Below are 14,309 nucleotides of genomic sequence, written 5' to 3' on the forward strand. Positions count from 1 at the left end.
ATTTTGAAAAATATATTTTTCTATTCTTATTTTGTGACTGATTTAATTTAATGGAACTCTTTCTCCTCAGATGCAGCCTCAACCCCAACCCAACCCCTCAGAGGCTCCTCAAACAACTTCATGGTGAGTCATGAGTTTTAAAGCAGTTTTAAACTCATTGGAAAAGTTATCCACCAGTGAAATATTTAATAATGCTTCCTCTCCACCATAAATAAACATAAGCCTGCATCATTTGCACAAAAAAACAATATTTAGTAAATAGAAACACTACTTATATTATTTTACATGTTGCAGCAGGAGGTCAAAGGATAAAATATCCAACCATATTTTGAGCAGACTAAGGACCCAACAGCAGATTTGGTTTTATCAGAGTTTAGCAGAAGAAAGTTCCTGATTATCTAGACTCTTATGTCATTAACATAATCTTCAATTATGTCTAGTTATGTCTAGATTATGCATTTTAGGGGCTGTAAGTAAAGGGCCCTAAAACAGAGCCTTGTGGGACACCATATTGCACTCTATGTTCAGACAGCACCTCATTTACACTCAAAATTGTCAAGTAAGATGTAAATCAGATGAGAAGTTGTTTGTCTAAACCAACTGTGTAGAAGTAATAACAGCCTGGTGGCAGTTTGTTAGAAACGTTTTCTTATTATATAATATAATGTACAAAAACAACATGCTGACCAAATGTGAAGACTTGGTGACCAGTCCTGATCCAGTCTTTCTATATGTCTGCATTGTATTTACTTTGACATTAAGGAGGCATTACTTACTGATTACTTACTGATCTGAAATATTTATTGTTCTATTGTTTCCTCAAGTGAAGTGGAAAATAAATGCTTTTAGTCACACATTAAAGCTACTAAATGAAACATGACATGATGGGTCAGTCCTTAGTCATCTCTTCAGTGTCCATTGGTCAGTTTCACACAAAATGTATATGGAAAAACAAATCTACGAATTGAACACAGTGAGGCAGATGGCATGTATCTCAGCCCCTCTTCATAGCCTCATAACTCCGGATGTGAGTCACCAACGATCTCGTGATAAGATGGGATAGAAAGGGCGACTCTACAGATTCAGGAAATGTTTGAACCGGATTTTTCTGCTGAATTATCACAAAGAGAAAGCAGCATAAATAGAAACATTGAATCTGACACATGGCCAAGTTTGTGGACACCAGAGTGTTAATAAATAAACAGTAGTTCTTAAACCAGTCGTCAACGCCCCCCACAGTGACAGCTGGAATGCAGCAAAAATGTGTAATCTCAGGGGGTCATGAGCAGACGCTGGATTTTCCACAGTCTACTCTTCCATCAGTTCACCTACAAACCCCTCAGATCCTTCTCAACATATTTATGACAATGACCAGTTACCCACAAACCCCTGTGAGTTTTCAGATCCTGGTTATTCTAACACAGTTACCATCAAACGCATTTGATAAGGACATTTACTCCACATGTTCAGGAGTGATTTATTGCACAGGCTGAAATCCAGGAGCCCTGAGTAATTCAGTTTTTAATGAGATTTATATCTTCACCCGTCCTCACCATACACTGATGATTATGATTTTACATGTTATTCATATCTGTGGCTGCTGATTGGCCAGTTTTATTCTGAACATCAGCTCTGATGTGGATCGGCGACTATCAGATGCAGAATAAGTAGCTTAGAAGAGCAGAAGTTTATGACTTTGTGAAACTTGATTTACATTAAGTTAATGTTGGACTCAATTTGAAAATGATTTAATGTCTACAGGTGAGATGTAACATCTCTCCTTTGTTTGGATTGATAATTAATAAGTGTATAATTATGTCTCTGTGTTTTATCGTCTGTTCAAGAAATGAAATTGTTTCTTAAAATGTGCCTTTTTTCTAGATTGTCTATATTTAGCCTATTGAGAGCCTGCAGGGCATTTTCAGTATTTTGTCTGGTTAAATAAACATTGTATTACAACTTGTTTTTTTAATTTTAATTTTTTCATTTTTAATCTTCAATGTTAAGTTTGTTGCTGTAATATGTTCTGTTAAGCTGTTTAGAGCTTTAGTGTGTGACTGTAGTGCTGAACCAAACCCATAAAAGCTTATTGTACAATATCTCTTAAGAAGAGTCAATAAAAGTTGTACCCTGTGTGAGATAGCATGTTATTGCCGAGTGTTTTCTCATTTCTTCTTATGTGTGTAGTGTTTACAGTGTTTTTGATGGCAGTATTGAGCACTTCAGAACATGTGGTGGTTGCCTTTCCAGTTCAGTGCAGAACATTATATTCACAACCTTCTGTAGACTGTTTATCACAGTTTTATCATTAAATACAAATTATTAAGAAGGTCACTCACTCATTCTGTTGTACACTTCCCTCTTCAGCCACTAGATGACAGAACTCACTGAAATTGAGGACATACTCTACTGAGCATTTGAGAATATGTGAATATGTGGAAGTTTTATTCTCTCAGGTTAGCACTAAAACTTTTTCAGTCCCGGCAAGTCCCCCTCACCGTATTTCTCCCTCTTTCCTCAGATTTATATTGTACAATACTGCAGAGTGCAGTCACACTGTAAATGAGTCTGGCTTCAGATCAGCTCACACTCCAGGCAGCAAGATCAGTCAGTCATCTGTTTTGATTCTTTCTTCTCAGCAGCTTTTGACACAGTCAACCATTCAATCCTTCTGGCTGTCCTCACCAACCTTGGAATCACTGGCTCTGCATGGAAGTCCTATCTGGAGGGGTGTTCTTATCAGTCTGGCGTCCCACAAGGCTCAGTGCTGGGTCCTCTTCTCTTTTCACTTTACACTTGGTGATGTAATATCCTCTCATGGCTTCTCTTATCACTGCTATGCTGATGACATTCAACTAATGCTTTCCTTCCCACCTTCTGATACCCAGGTTTCCAGTGACATCTCAGCATGACTGACATGTCTTTATGAATGGCATCTCACCACCTAAAGCTCAATCCTAGCAAGGCTAAGCTGCTATTCATCCCTTCAACTACAGGTCCTCATCATGGTCTTGCCATCTCATTCGAGAACTCTCTGATTGTTCTATCTAAAGAAGCAAGAAGTCTTGATGTGGTTCTGGATGGCCAGTTATCGTTCTCGGCTCATATCGCGAACCTAACTGGGTCATGCAGGTTTCTCATGTACAACATCTGGATGATTATGAATGTTCATATGCAACAGTGAAGTAAAACGTACCACTTACTCAATTACCATCACATCTAATACTGGAGCACTCAGAGACACAGCTCTAATATAGCAATAGACTAGAATTAGACAGCTCCTCAAATCAGTAAGAAATGATTTATACACTTTAAGAGATCAAATTAACAAATAAATAAATAGTCTGGAAGCTGCTGCATGACTGGTGTAGCCCACTGTTTATTCAACATTTTTTTTTTTCTTTTCCAATACACATTTCACACATCATCTTGCTGAGAAGTTCACGGCCTGTTCTTGCTCAGAGTCAGTAGAAGAAGTGAACATGCCATCCACACACACACACACACAAACACACACACACACACACACACACACACACACACACACACACACACCATCTAAACCACTTATCCTACTGGGTCGCGGTGGGGTGCTGGAGCCTATCCCAGCTGTCATTGGGCGGAAGGCACATGCCATCCATTTTTTGTTAATACCCAGCTGCAGCTACAGTACAGGACAGAGTCACACAGAGACAGGGATAATATGTCCGTTTCAGGTCCTCTAATATCTGGCTGAGTTGGTGTGTATCTGTGAAGTGAACTCAGAATGAAGACCCTCCTCATCTTCACCCTCTTCCTGATTTCAGGTAAGGAGATGCTCTTCTAAATAATCATCACTATCAGCATCAAATAAAGCCTTTTAGGATGTTTGTTGTGCTTTTATGTCTGATACATTAGAAACCTACACCAGACTGATGTTTAAAAAGCAGTAAGGAGCATTAAAGTACAGTTTATGCTGTGAAACATGTTATAAATCTGATGTGATCAAATCAATGACTGATAAATCTGTCCTACAAGAACAGCATCAGTGTTATTGGCTGATCTGCTGGGTCTTCATGTTGTTGATTACATTAAGAGCTCAGTGAGCATGCTCAGTTTAACAGGAAGTAAACACTCATCAGAGCAGTTCACACCATACTGACCACACTGAGCAACTACCTTAGTTTTTATTGTAGTTCTAACTTGGATTTTTGACTCAAAGTCTAAAAATCTTCTGATCACATTCACATAGTTATTTCTGACAAAAACTGATTTAGCTATGAAACAGATTTAGTTACTCAGTTCTCCGATTCCTGTGACACTCTGAGGTAAATTTGCTGAAGGCCCAAATTACTCAACTGTATATTTAATCAAGAATACTAGTTATAATAGATAACAAATAGTTATAATAATGCTGTTACCATGGCAACCTTCAACAAGAAAGACTTTTATTCTACAGTCTAATATGTCAGCATGTCACGAATGTCACAAGCGAAGCGGAAGAAACGGACTCGATCTCCCAGAATCCTCTGGGAGATCACATGACTTTGACGCTTCCTACAAACCCCAGTACACACACGGACTCCATCTCCCAGAATACACAGGGAGATCAGCTGACTGCTGATCTCCCCACACGCTCCTATCAGCGTTCTCGATCGCCCGAATTATGATGTGTTACACCTGTGTGTTTTGATCATGTGACTTCCTCAGTTTAGCTTATAAGCCCGGGCTTTAGCGTTAGTTATTTGCGAGGTATTGTTTCATTTTGTAAACTACTGAGCGTTCTCTCTGTGATCTTGATTTTGTGTATGACCTGTATCACCCATTCTTTTCCACTCTGTTTTTTGGATTTGCCCTTTGGATTGATTGCCCCGGATATCTGTTCTATGTGTTTTGACCTTTTTGCCTGGTGACAACTTTGGATTCTGACTTCAACATTAAAGCTTACTTCTCTTTCTTTATCCGCGAACATCTGAATTCTGTGAAACCGTTACACGGCATGTTACTCTTGTATTGTCATCCAGTTTTTCCAAAAACAGTCACGGTGATTTTTATTCTGGAGCTGTGTAAATGTGGGCTTAGTTTTAGTTCAATATTGTGAATGAAAGGTTAATTCAACCTTAACTAAAGCGATGATCTAAAGTAGCAAACAATTCCTTTCACAATTTAATCCTGAAGAAATATGTTTTTACAATAATTTATAAAGTATATTTCAAAATATATTATTTATAAATAAACTTGTATTAAATTGTGTTTATTGTGTTCTGTTTAAGGTTGTAAGTCTATGCAGTTTTTGACTAAAGCTACAATGTGTAAATATTATTGAAATAACCAGCTTCTTCAAGTCTTCCATCATTATTCTATTTTCTTTTTTATCTATACATTAACTGTATGTAATGTTTAGAGAGCCAGCAGGAATCTTTGCTACATTATATTCCACTTGATTCATTTGTGACTGTTATCATAAAGTGTTACCATATTACTGTCATTTTATAAAGGGGAACTCCACCTATATTTTAAAATTTCTGCATAAGTGAATGTTTGAGATGTAAACAGTCAGAATGACTGACAGGGTGGTTTGGTGTGAAATGATTCATTGTAGAGATTTCTTTACAGTGGTGGTGATAGGAACCAGGGGTCATCATGACTACAACACAAATATAGACATTTTATTTACTATTCAAAACCACAAGGGAACCTACACGAGTCTTCTAAGTGTTTATGCATAATATTGCTGTAGACAAAATGCTGATGAAGCTGAAAAAATACAATTTTTGCCTTAGAACACCCGGCACGTTTTCTGAATAAATGAAACTTTCTCCACACTATCGTGAATCAATGTCTCAGACATCAGCCAATGTATTTATGAGCATTTCTAGTCATAACTTTCAGTGATTTAGCTTTTAAAGGTATTAAACTCTCCAGATGTCCAGTTCCTATCACCACCACTGTCAACAATTTTTTAAAACTGGTGGAATTTCCGTTTAAATCCAGTGTGCATTACAATGGCTAGAGTCTCAGGCAATTGTGTTGTGTGCACTCTAGATGGCAGTAGAGGTCTTGATTTTTATTAAACTTTGTTCTAACGCATTTCACACCTTGTCTTCCATCCTCACGCAGGGTCAGAAAGGGAAGTAGTCATGCCATCAGTTTCTTTTTAAGATAAAGCACAGATACAGAGTCACACAGAGACAGAGAAACAGGGTGGACGTGTTCAGGTCCTCTGATACCTGTCTGACTCAGAATGAAGATCCTCCTCATCTTCACCCTCTTCCTGATTTCAGGTAAGGAGATGCTCTTCTAAATAATCATCACTATCAGCAGAGTCAAATGAAGCCTTTACTCAGATGGACATTTGTCCTCTTTTAGTAGGTGGAGGAGAATCAGGGAGAGTGATAGGATATTCAGGAGGAGGAGTCCTCATCAAGTGCACATACGACACACAATACACATCAAACCCAAAGTACCTCTGTACGGGTTTATGGCCCTGCATGACGAAGCAAATTTGGACAAACGGTAAAAATCAGTGGATGAATATGGGAAGATTCTCACTGTTTGATGACACCAGAGCTGCAGAGTTCTGGGTGTTGATCAGAGAGCTCAATGTAGAGGATTCTGGAACATACAAGTGTGCAGTTGATAAATCTGGCATTGATGTCTACACACCAGTGGAACTGAATGTAATGGAAGGTGAGTCTCTCCCACCACTGCACCTCTTTATTATGTTAGACCTCCTGCATCATTAGCATCATCAACAATGAGAGTGAATGTACAAACTCATATAAAGATGGAACAGCAGGAATGTGAAGGAATTGTATTAAGAACAGTCCTACTGATATATTTTTTGATTAGTGTACACATTATTATATTATGTTTAACATGGAGTTTCTGCCTTCAGAGATTCATTTTCAGTCTCTGCTTGTTTTTTCTCTGCCCTGAAAATGAATTTGTGTAATTTCTCATATCTGACTAAAATGAGGTCGTGTACATACAGAGCTACAACTGGTTTAGGAAACAAGATCTTTACTATGTTCTTTGCAATTCTAGCTTTTCTCCTAGTTTCCTCACTTTTATGTAGTTTGTATATCTGTAGTATTGAGTGGCTATGAACTGATGTTTAGCATCTTTCTGAACAAGAAAATGGACTATATTTATGTAAATATGAAAAGGGTGGTTTGACCATACTTTTAGTTAGAGGGGTGTGACCTCTAGAGAAACAACAGAACATGCAAAGTCGTAGAGTCAATTTGAGGAAGAAAACAAACACTTCATTAAAGAGAAACAGTGATTGATTTCTGATTTCAAACAATCAGTTAATACAGTAAAATGTAACTTTTTCTGCAACTGAATTGTCAGAATGTATTATATTGTAAAGGTTAATATTAATGCTTTCATCTTATTGTTCATAACTGACAGATCAAAACTACATGAAGAGCATCAGTGTGATTGGCCATGTAGGAGGAAGTGTGAACATCAGCTGCAAATACCCACAATCCCACAGCAGTGACCCCAAGTTTCTCTGTAGGAGAGTGGACACTGCTGACTGTAGTTATAAAACATCTGTTAAAGAGAGCAGAAGATGGATAAATGAGGGAAAACTGTATCTACATGATGATGGAAAGCAGATCTTCACTGTGATCATCAACAGTCTGACTGAGGGAGACTCTGGTGAATACTGGTGTGGAGCTGAATCAGACTGGACATCTGATCATGGATACAAGGTTTATATCACACAGACCAACCTCAGAGTTAGTGGTGAGTAGATCTCATTTTGAAGTATTATGGGTACAGCTTTACAGTTTAAGGTCCTGTCCGTAAATTACAGAGAGCCTGGAGTTCAGACAAGGTCAGTTTACACTTTAAAGTGAACTGATACCACATTGTTTTCAGATTTAATGTTCTGGTGGCTGAAATGTGGATCTATCCCTGCTCTGATCCATGTGAAACATCTCATATGAATATTAGCAGAGCTTAACTGAGGAAGTGAGAAGATCTATGGTGTTTTTTCAGGTCAACATTCTTGAAGCAAAAGCAAAAGTTATGATTGTCTTCATCTGTCTGTTTAGTTTAATGTCTGCAAGCACAACTGCCACTTTCAGCATGTGTTATGTGGATAGAGAAAAAGCTTACAAGTGTTAGAGAAAATAAACCACATCAGCCAAATTCTGTTTATGATAATATGAATTCTCTCACAAAAATATAGGGATGCAGCAATACCACTTTTTCAATAATGATACGTGATCCTAAAGTACCAAAAACCAATATCATCTCTAGATAACTTGATCTACCTACTAAATAGGTGCCGATGAGTCATAATATTTATACCATTCCTCAACCTAAATACTGTATTTTGGTAAAAACAGTGCTAAATGTCACAAACAAAACATACAGGTTGGGTCACTGCATGTTTAAACAATTTCAGAGCTGTTAAAAGTCACTGTGCATTATGTTTCCATTCATTCCTTAAAATACCAGGCTTATTACATACTAAGGCTTATTATTCAGTAACTACAAGGAGTTCAATGCAAATACACTGAGCTGTTCTTGGGTAATAGAGGTGTGTAATAAAACGTTAGGCCTGCTGGTGGCCCTGCCACCCATTTAAGGGGTTTAAACTATGACTGAAAGGTTGATTTAACCTTAAATAGGGCAATATTGCTCCAAAGTACATTAAACTAGTAAAAAACAATTCAATCACAAAAAAATTACACTTTTATTTCCACTAATTTCAAGGAACATCAGCATATTTCTATATAAATTTTGAAAAAAAAAAAGGTGGAATTCCCCATTAAATGCACTGTGCTGTACAATGGCAACAATTTCAGGAAATGCAATAGATTCTGTACAAATGATCAAACTTACATATTGTTTGGCATTGGACAGCCCCCACTGGTGGGCCCTGGCCATTTACAGAATAAAAAGCTTGATTAAATTTGATAAATTTGAATTTGATGAATTTGAATTTGAAATTCTTGCTGGTTGTGTTTCATCCCAAACTACTGGCATTACAACTTTTGTAACATGCATTTTTACTGCTTGTCACAACATGTCACATCATTTTGCTTGCTTAAGTTTAGCTCCCTCTACTGGTCATCTGTTTAAACACAAATACCATAAAACAATCTTCTCTTTTGCCAGTAATGACACTGTAATTTTAGCTCCCCTAAAACCTAAAAATACCTTATTTTTCCTGTAAATCCAAATGCCTAAAATGTAAAAGCCATCATTTCCATTACCAGAACAAGAATCTCCAACAACAATATCATCATCATCTTCATCTCCATCACCATCAAGCACAATCCCACAGAGCACAGAAGTAACCACATCTCCAACATCCATATCCACTGGAAACTCCTCAATGGAGACAAATTCATCAAAAGGTACAACACACAGATAATCTACCAAACACTTTTATTTGAGTTCAGTTCTTTCTTTCAACTGCAGATATTTTAGCACCGTCATCAACACACATTAGTTTACTAACAATAAACCAACCACATCCTCAACTACAGAAACCACACTGTCTTCAGCTTCTGGTACACACAACACACTGTACAGAGTATTTGCTCATATACTGTTAGCTTGATCACTGTTAAATGATTCAATTATTGTTTGTCATTAATTCTCTAATTATGATTCTGTTTCTCCAACACCAGAGTTCCCAGCTTCCTCTGTGATCACTGTTGTTTGTGTGATTCTGGTGGTGTTTTTGATTGGACTCATATTCATGATTCTCGCTGTACGAAAAAGACTCAGGCCTCAAGGTACCACCACACATGCTCATACATAAACATACATGATACTAAAACAAAGTTATCATTTTGTTCTGATGGCCACGGGTTAAGAAGGTACTACTTTGTGCTGTTCTCTCGTTAAAGGTGTGTGTGTGTTTCAGTTGTGTTATTCCTTCAGAATGTGGGGTTGTTTGTGTGTGAGGGTGAGTGACCTATAGAGGGAAGACTGTGGCTTTTGGTGACCTCCCTTGAGAGTTCTGTGTTAAGTATGTACCTTTTGCTCCCCGTTGTTCATAAAATAGCTGTTCTTTAATCAGAACCACAGCTTCACTTGAATCTTCCTTTGACTGCTGTTGCATTGGTGATCAGAAGTGGGATGGTGTCCTTCAGTGGCCAGGACAAAAACTGCCTTGAACTCAAAAACTTGAAATCAAAAACAAACTGTGAAGAAGGAAAGAAGATGACAAGAACAAGCGGCAGAGCACAGCTAAGACATGAAAAGGAGAGCCTGCAGTGCTGTCAGTCAGGAAGCTGCAGCTGGACAGATAGAGGTGAGAGGGAGAGCAGATTAGTGTGTTAGTGGTGAAGCTATACATGATGGCTGACCAGGTGTACCCCATGCTAGGCAGGGCTGTGCAGGAGGATCTAAATCTGGAGAAACTATAGTAGCAGGTGCACCTCACCAACCTGTCTGGTCTTTGGGAGGCAGTCGCTGGGGCGATGACAGCGGAGCTTGACCTCAGCGATGAGACAACAAGGTGAGCAACACACTGCAACGGGGCGGATAAGCTCCAGGTGGAGACAACATGGTATGTAGATGATGCAGAAAACCGGGACACTGCACCAAACTATGCCATGAAAGCAGACAGAAACATAATCCAGCCTGGCTGCCATCACGGGCTAGAAGGTGACCGCCATCCAGCTCAGGTCCATCACCAGCAGCCAAATTGACCTGGCGGGGAGAAAATGGCTCTCGGTCTCCCTGGGCATCTGAGCCAAGTATACAAGTTTTGGCTCATACCCATAAGGGAGGTCTGCATTCTCGGCTTAGATCTGCTGGTGGTCGACTGGGCCATGCTCGACCTTGGGAAGGATACACTGGGCTTGGCGACATGACAAGTGAAGTTGCTGGTTGTGGCTACCTGTATGGCCAAGGTGGAAAACAGAGGCAGTGCACACGAGCAATAGCCTCACCAGTATCATCGGCTGGATGGACAGTGGATAAAGCAGACAGTGGAGGAGAGGAGCACAGCTGCTGCTGTTGTCATCCCCGGTAGCAGTGGGCAGCAAGGTGTCCCACCATGCTCAGGAGGAGGACAGAGAGCTCTCTTGCCCCTCTGCTTTGTAGCTTCAATGGACAGAACATCCACAGAGCTACAGCTTGGTGGGGGTGAGGTATGCCCTTGGGTACCCCAAGGATTTGTGTTGGGTCACCGGGATGGTGGACTTTTAAGAAGGGGGCAGTGCAGTGACAGGGCACACAGCCAAACAGGAAGTATTATGCAAAGAGGAGGCTCATGGGAGGTGTGCACCCCAGTTAAAAAGGTTCTGTTTTGTGTTGTAAATGTGCTGTTTGTTCATTAGAGGTAAGTCTATATGTTTCAGGTGTGTTTTTGTGTCAGGGTGTGGGGTTGTTCGTATGGTCACCGGTAGCAGGAACACTGTGGCTGATGACTGACCTCCACAAGGAGCTCTGTGTTCAGTATGTGCCTGTTTCTGCCCATTGTTTATTAAAAAGCTGTTCTCAGATCAGAACCATGGCTTCGGTTGAATCATCTTTTGACCACCACAACAATAAGAAAAAACATGGCCTGTACTATGATGTTGGACTGTTTCATATCTTCACAGATTATGTTCTTGGTCTCATGTTAGTAAGACATTATTTTAGTGGAGAGCATTTCATCAATACAATCAATACAAACTTAGGCCTCAGTGGACTAACAGTGATGGCCAGATGCTGCCCTCTGCTGGCTATAAATGAACATGTGTCAGGAGAGCTGGAGTAGAAATAGACTGTAAACATTCTCAGGTCAACCCCACATACTGTTACTTTTACAAATTACCTTGTATATCTTTAATTTTGAAAAATATATTTTTCTATTCTTAATTTGTAACTGATTAAATATAATGGAATTCTTTCTCCTCAGATGCAGCCTCAACCCCTACCCAACCCCTCAGAGGCTCCTCAAATAACTTCAGGGTGAGTCATGAGTTTTAAAGCAGACCCTCATTAGAAAAGATATCCACCAGTGAAATATTTAATAATGATTCCTCAATAAGTGAAACATAAGCCTGCATCATTTGCACAAAAAAACAATATTTAGTAAATAGAAACATTACTTTTATTTTACATGTTGAAGCAGGAGGTCAAAGGATAAAATCTCTAATCTCATTTTTAGCAGACTTAAAACCCAAAAGCAGATTCGGTTTTATCAGAATTTAGCAGGAGGATGTTCTTGATTATGTTAACGACATAAGAGACTAGATAATCCCAAATTATGTCTAGATTATGCATTTTAGGGGCTGTAAGTAAAGGGCCCTAAAACAGAGCCTTGTGGGACACCATATTGCACTCTATGTTCAGACAGCTCCTCATTTACACTCAAAATTGTCAAGTAAGACAAAAATCAGATAAGAACTAAGTAATAACAGCCTGGTGGCAGTTTGTTAGAAACATTTTCTTATTATATAACATATGTTATGGGACGGCAGGGAGCCGGACCTAAGTGCAAAGAGGAAACCCCATGAGAAAGGCAATGGAGTGTGAATTTGGCACGTTAGAGTTGAGGTGACCCGGATCCAGGCTCAAACCTGGACCCCCGAAACTCTGGAGGTGCTGAGCGTTGGCTTGAAAATCACTGCTGTAAAATGTTAGTCATAATTGTTCAAACAGTTTATATATTTATAATATCTGCTTTCAGTATCCCGTTGATGTCTATTCTAACACTGAAGAGACAGGAAATCTTCCTGACTCAGACGCTGGATTTTCCACAGTCTACTCTTCCATCAGTTCACCTACACACCCCTCAGATCCTTCTCAACATATTCATGACAATGACCAGTTACCCACAAGCCCCTATGAGATTTCAGATCCTATTTATTCTAACACAGTTATCATCTAGCTCATTTGATAAGGACGTCTACTCCACATGTCCAGGAATGATTTATTACACAGGCTGAAACCCAGGAGCCCTGAGTAATTCAGTTTTTAATGAGATTTATATCTTCACCCGTCCTCACATACACTGATGATTATGGTTTTACATGTTATTCATATCTGTGGCTGCTGATTGGACAGTTTTATTCCAAACATGAGCTCTTATGGGGATCGGTGGCTCTATCAGATGAAGAATAAGCAGCTTAGAAGAGCAGAAGTTTATGACTTTGATTCTGTCTAACACGTTGTTGGAAGTGACTAGATTAGCAAGTTATGTTGTTTTTTTCCCCTTTTTCACTATTTCTTCCAAAAAAAGACTGTAATGCTTCTATTCATACGCAGAACTTTACATATATTCACACAGCTCCAGAATTACTCATTGTTATGGGAAATATGGTAAATTTGAAATTTGATTTACATTAAGTTGATGTTGGACTCAATCTGAAATGATTTAATGTCTACAGGTGAGATCTAACATATCTCCTTTGTTTGGATTGATTAGTAAGTGTACAACCATGTCTGTGTTTTAAAGGCTGTTCAAGGAATTAAATTATTTCTTAAAATTTGCCCTTTTTAACTAGTTTATCCATATTTAGCATATTGAGTGCATTTTCAGTATTTTGCCTGGATAAACAACAATTGTATTACATTTTTTTGTATTACAAAGTTTTTTTTTAATTTGTGAACTGTAATGTAAACAAAGATATAAGGTTGGAGATATAAGGCTTTGTTCCGACAGCAGCAATAATTTACATGGAGAATACTGCAGAGTGCTAAATCTTTCACAGTTACTCATCCTGTCCTCTTGGTGTCAATAGAGGCATTCTTTCTGTACAAACTGACATTTTTACCACCCAGCAGCTTGTGAATGTTTAAATCTAACAGTGGAGTAAAATATACCACTTAATCACTTACCAACACACCATCACTCACAGAAACAGCTCTAATAGAGTGGTAGACTAGAATTAGATAAAGTGGCTTATTAAGTGAGCAAAGATACAATAAGAGATCAAACAAACAAATAAATAAATAAATACACATATACATAAAAGCCTGAAAGCTGCTGCATGACTATTCTAGCCCTCTGTACATTCAACACCTTTTTTCACATTTCACACGTCATCTTAATGAGAGGTTCAAGGTTTGTTCTCACTCTCAGTCAGTAGAGGAAGTGAACATGCCATTCATTTCTAGTTAACTCCCAGCTGCACCTACAGTACAGTCACAGAGTCAGAGACAGAGATGAGATGTCATTTCAGGGCCTCTGATATCTGAGCTCAGAATGAAGATCCTCTTCACCTTCTTCCTGATTTCAGGAAAGGAGATGCTCTTCTAAATAATCATCAGTCGAAAGAAGCCTTCACTTAGATGGACATTTGTCCTCTTTTAGTAGGTGGAGAAGAATCTACAGAAGTGACAGGATATTCAGGAGGAGGAGT

At 38.8% G+C, this 14,309-nt stretch overlaps 1 protein-coding gene across 1 annotated transcript; it reads left to right on the forward strand.

Annotated features, from left to right (window-relative positions):
• Positions 1–6,165: 6,165 nt before the first annotated feature.
• Positions 6,166–12,835, forward strand: LOC118797760 (polymeric immunoglobulin receptor-like). The gene is made up of 7 exons (XM_036557025.1): positions 6,166–6,263; positions 6,349–6,669; positions 7,396–7,734; positions 9,219–9,359; positions 9,636–9,743; positions 11,861–11,913; positions 12,635–12,835. The coding sequence occupies exons 1-7, from the start codon at positions 6,224–6,226 to the stop codon at positions 12,833–12,835; spliced, it is 1,203 nt and encodes a 400-aa protein (XP_036412918.1). The 5' UTR covers positions 6,166–6,223.
• The last annotated feature ends 1,474 nt before the right edge of the window (positions 12,836–14,309 follow it).

This window comes from Colossoma macropomum, unplaced genomic scaffold (assembly GCF_904425465.1).
Source record: "Colossoma macropomum unplaced genomic scaffold, Colossoma_macropomum, whole genome shotgun sequence".
Classification (NCBI taxonomy): Eukaryota; Metazoa; Chordata; class Actinopteri; order Characiformes; family Serrasalmidae; genus Colossoma; species Colossoma macropomum.

Excerpts from the sequence above, each read along its gene's own strand:
- LOC118797760 (XM_036557025.1), top strand. The coding sequence starts at position 6,224 with ATGAAGATCCTCCTCATCTTCACCCTCTTCCTGATTTCAG. Across the intron at positions 6,670-7,395 it reads GGAACTGAATGTAATGGAAG|ATCAAAACTACATGAAGAGC; the intron begins GTGAGTCTCTCC and ends CATAACTGACAG. Across the intron at positions 9,360-9,635 it reads GGAGACAAATTCATCAAAAG|AGTTCCCAGCTTCCTCTGTG; the intron begins GTACAACACACA and ends CTCCAACACCAG.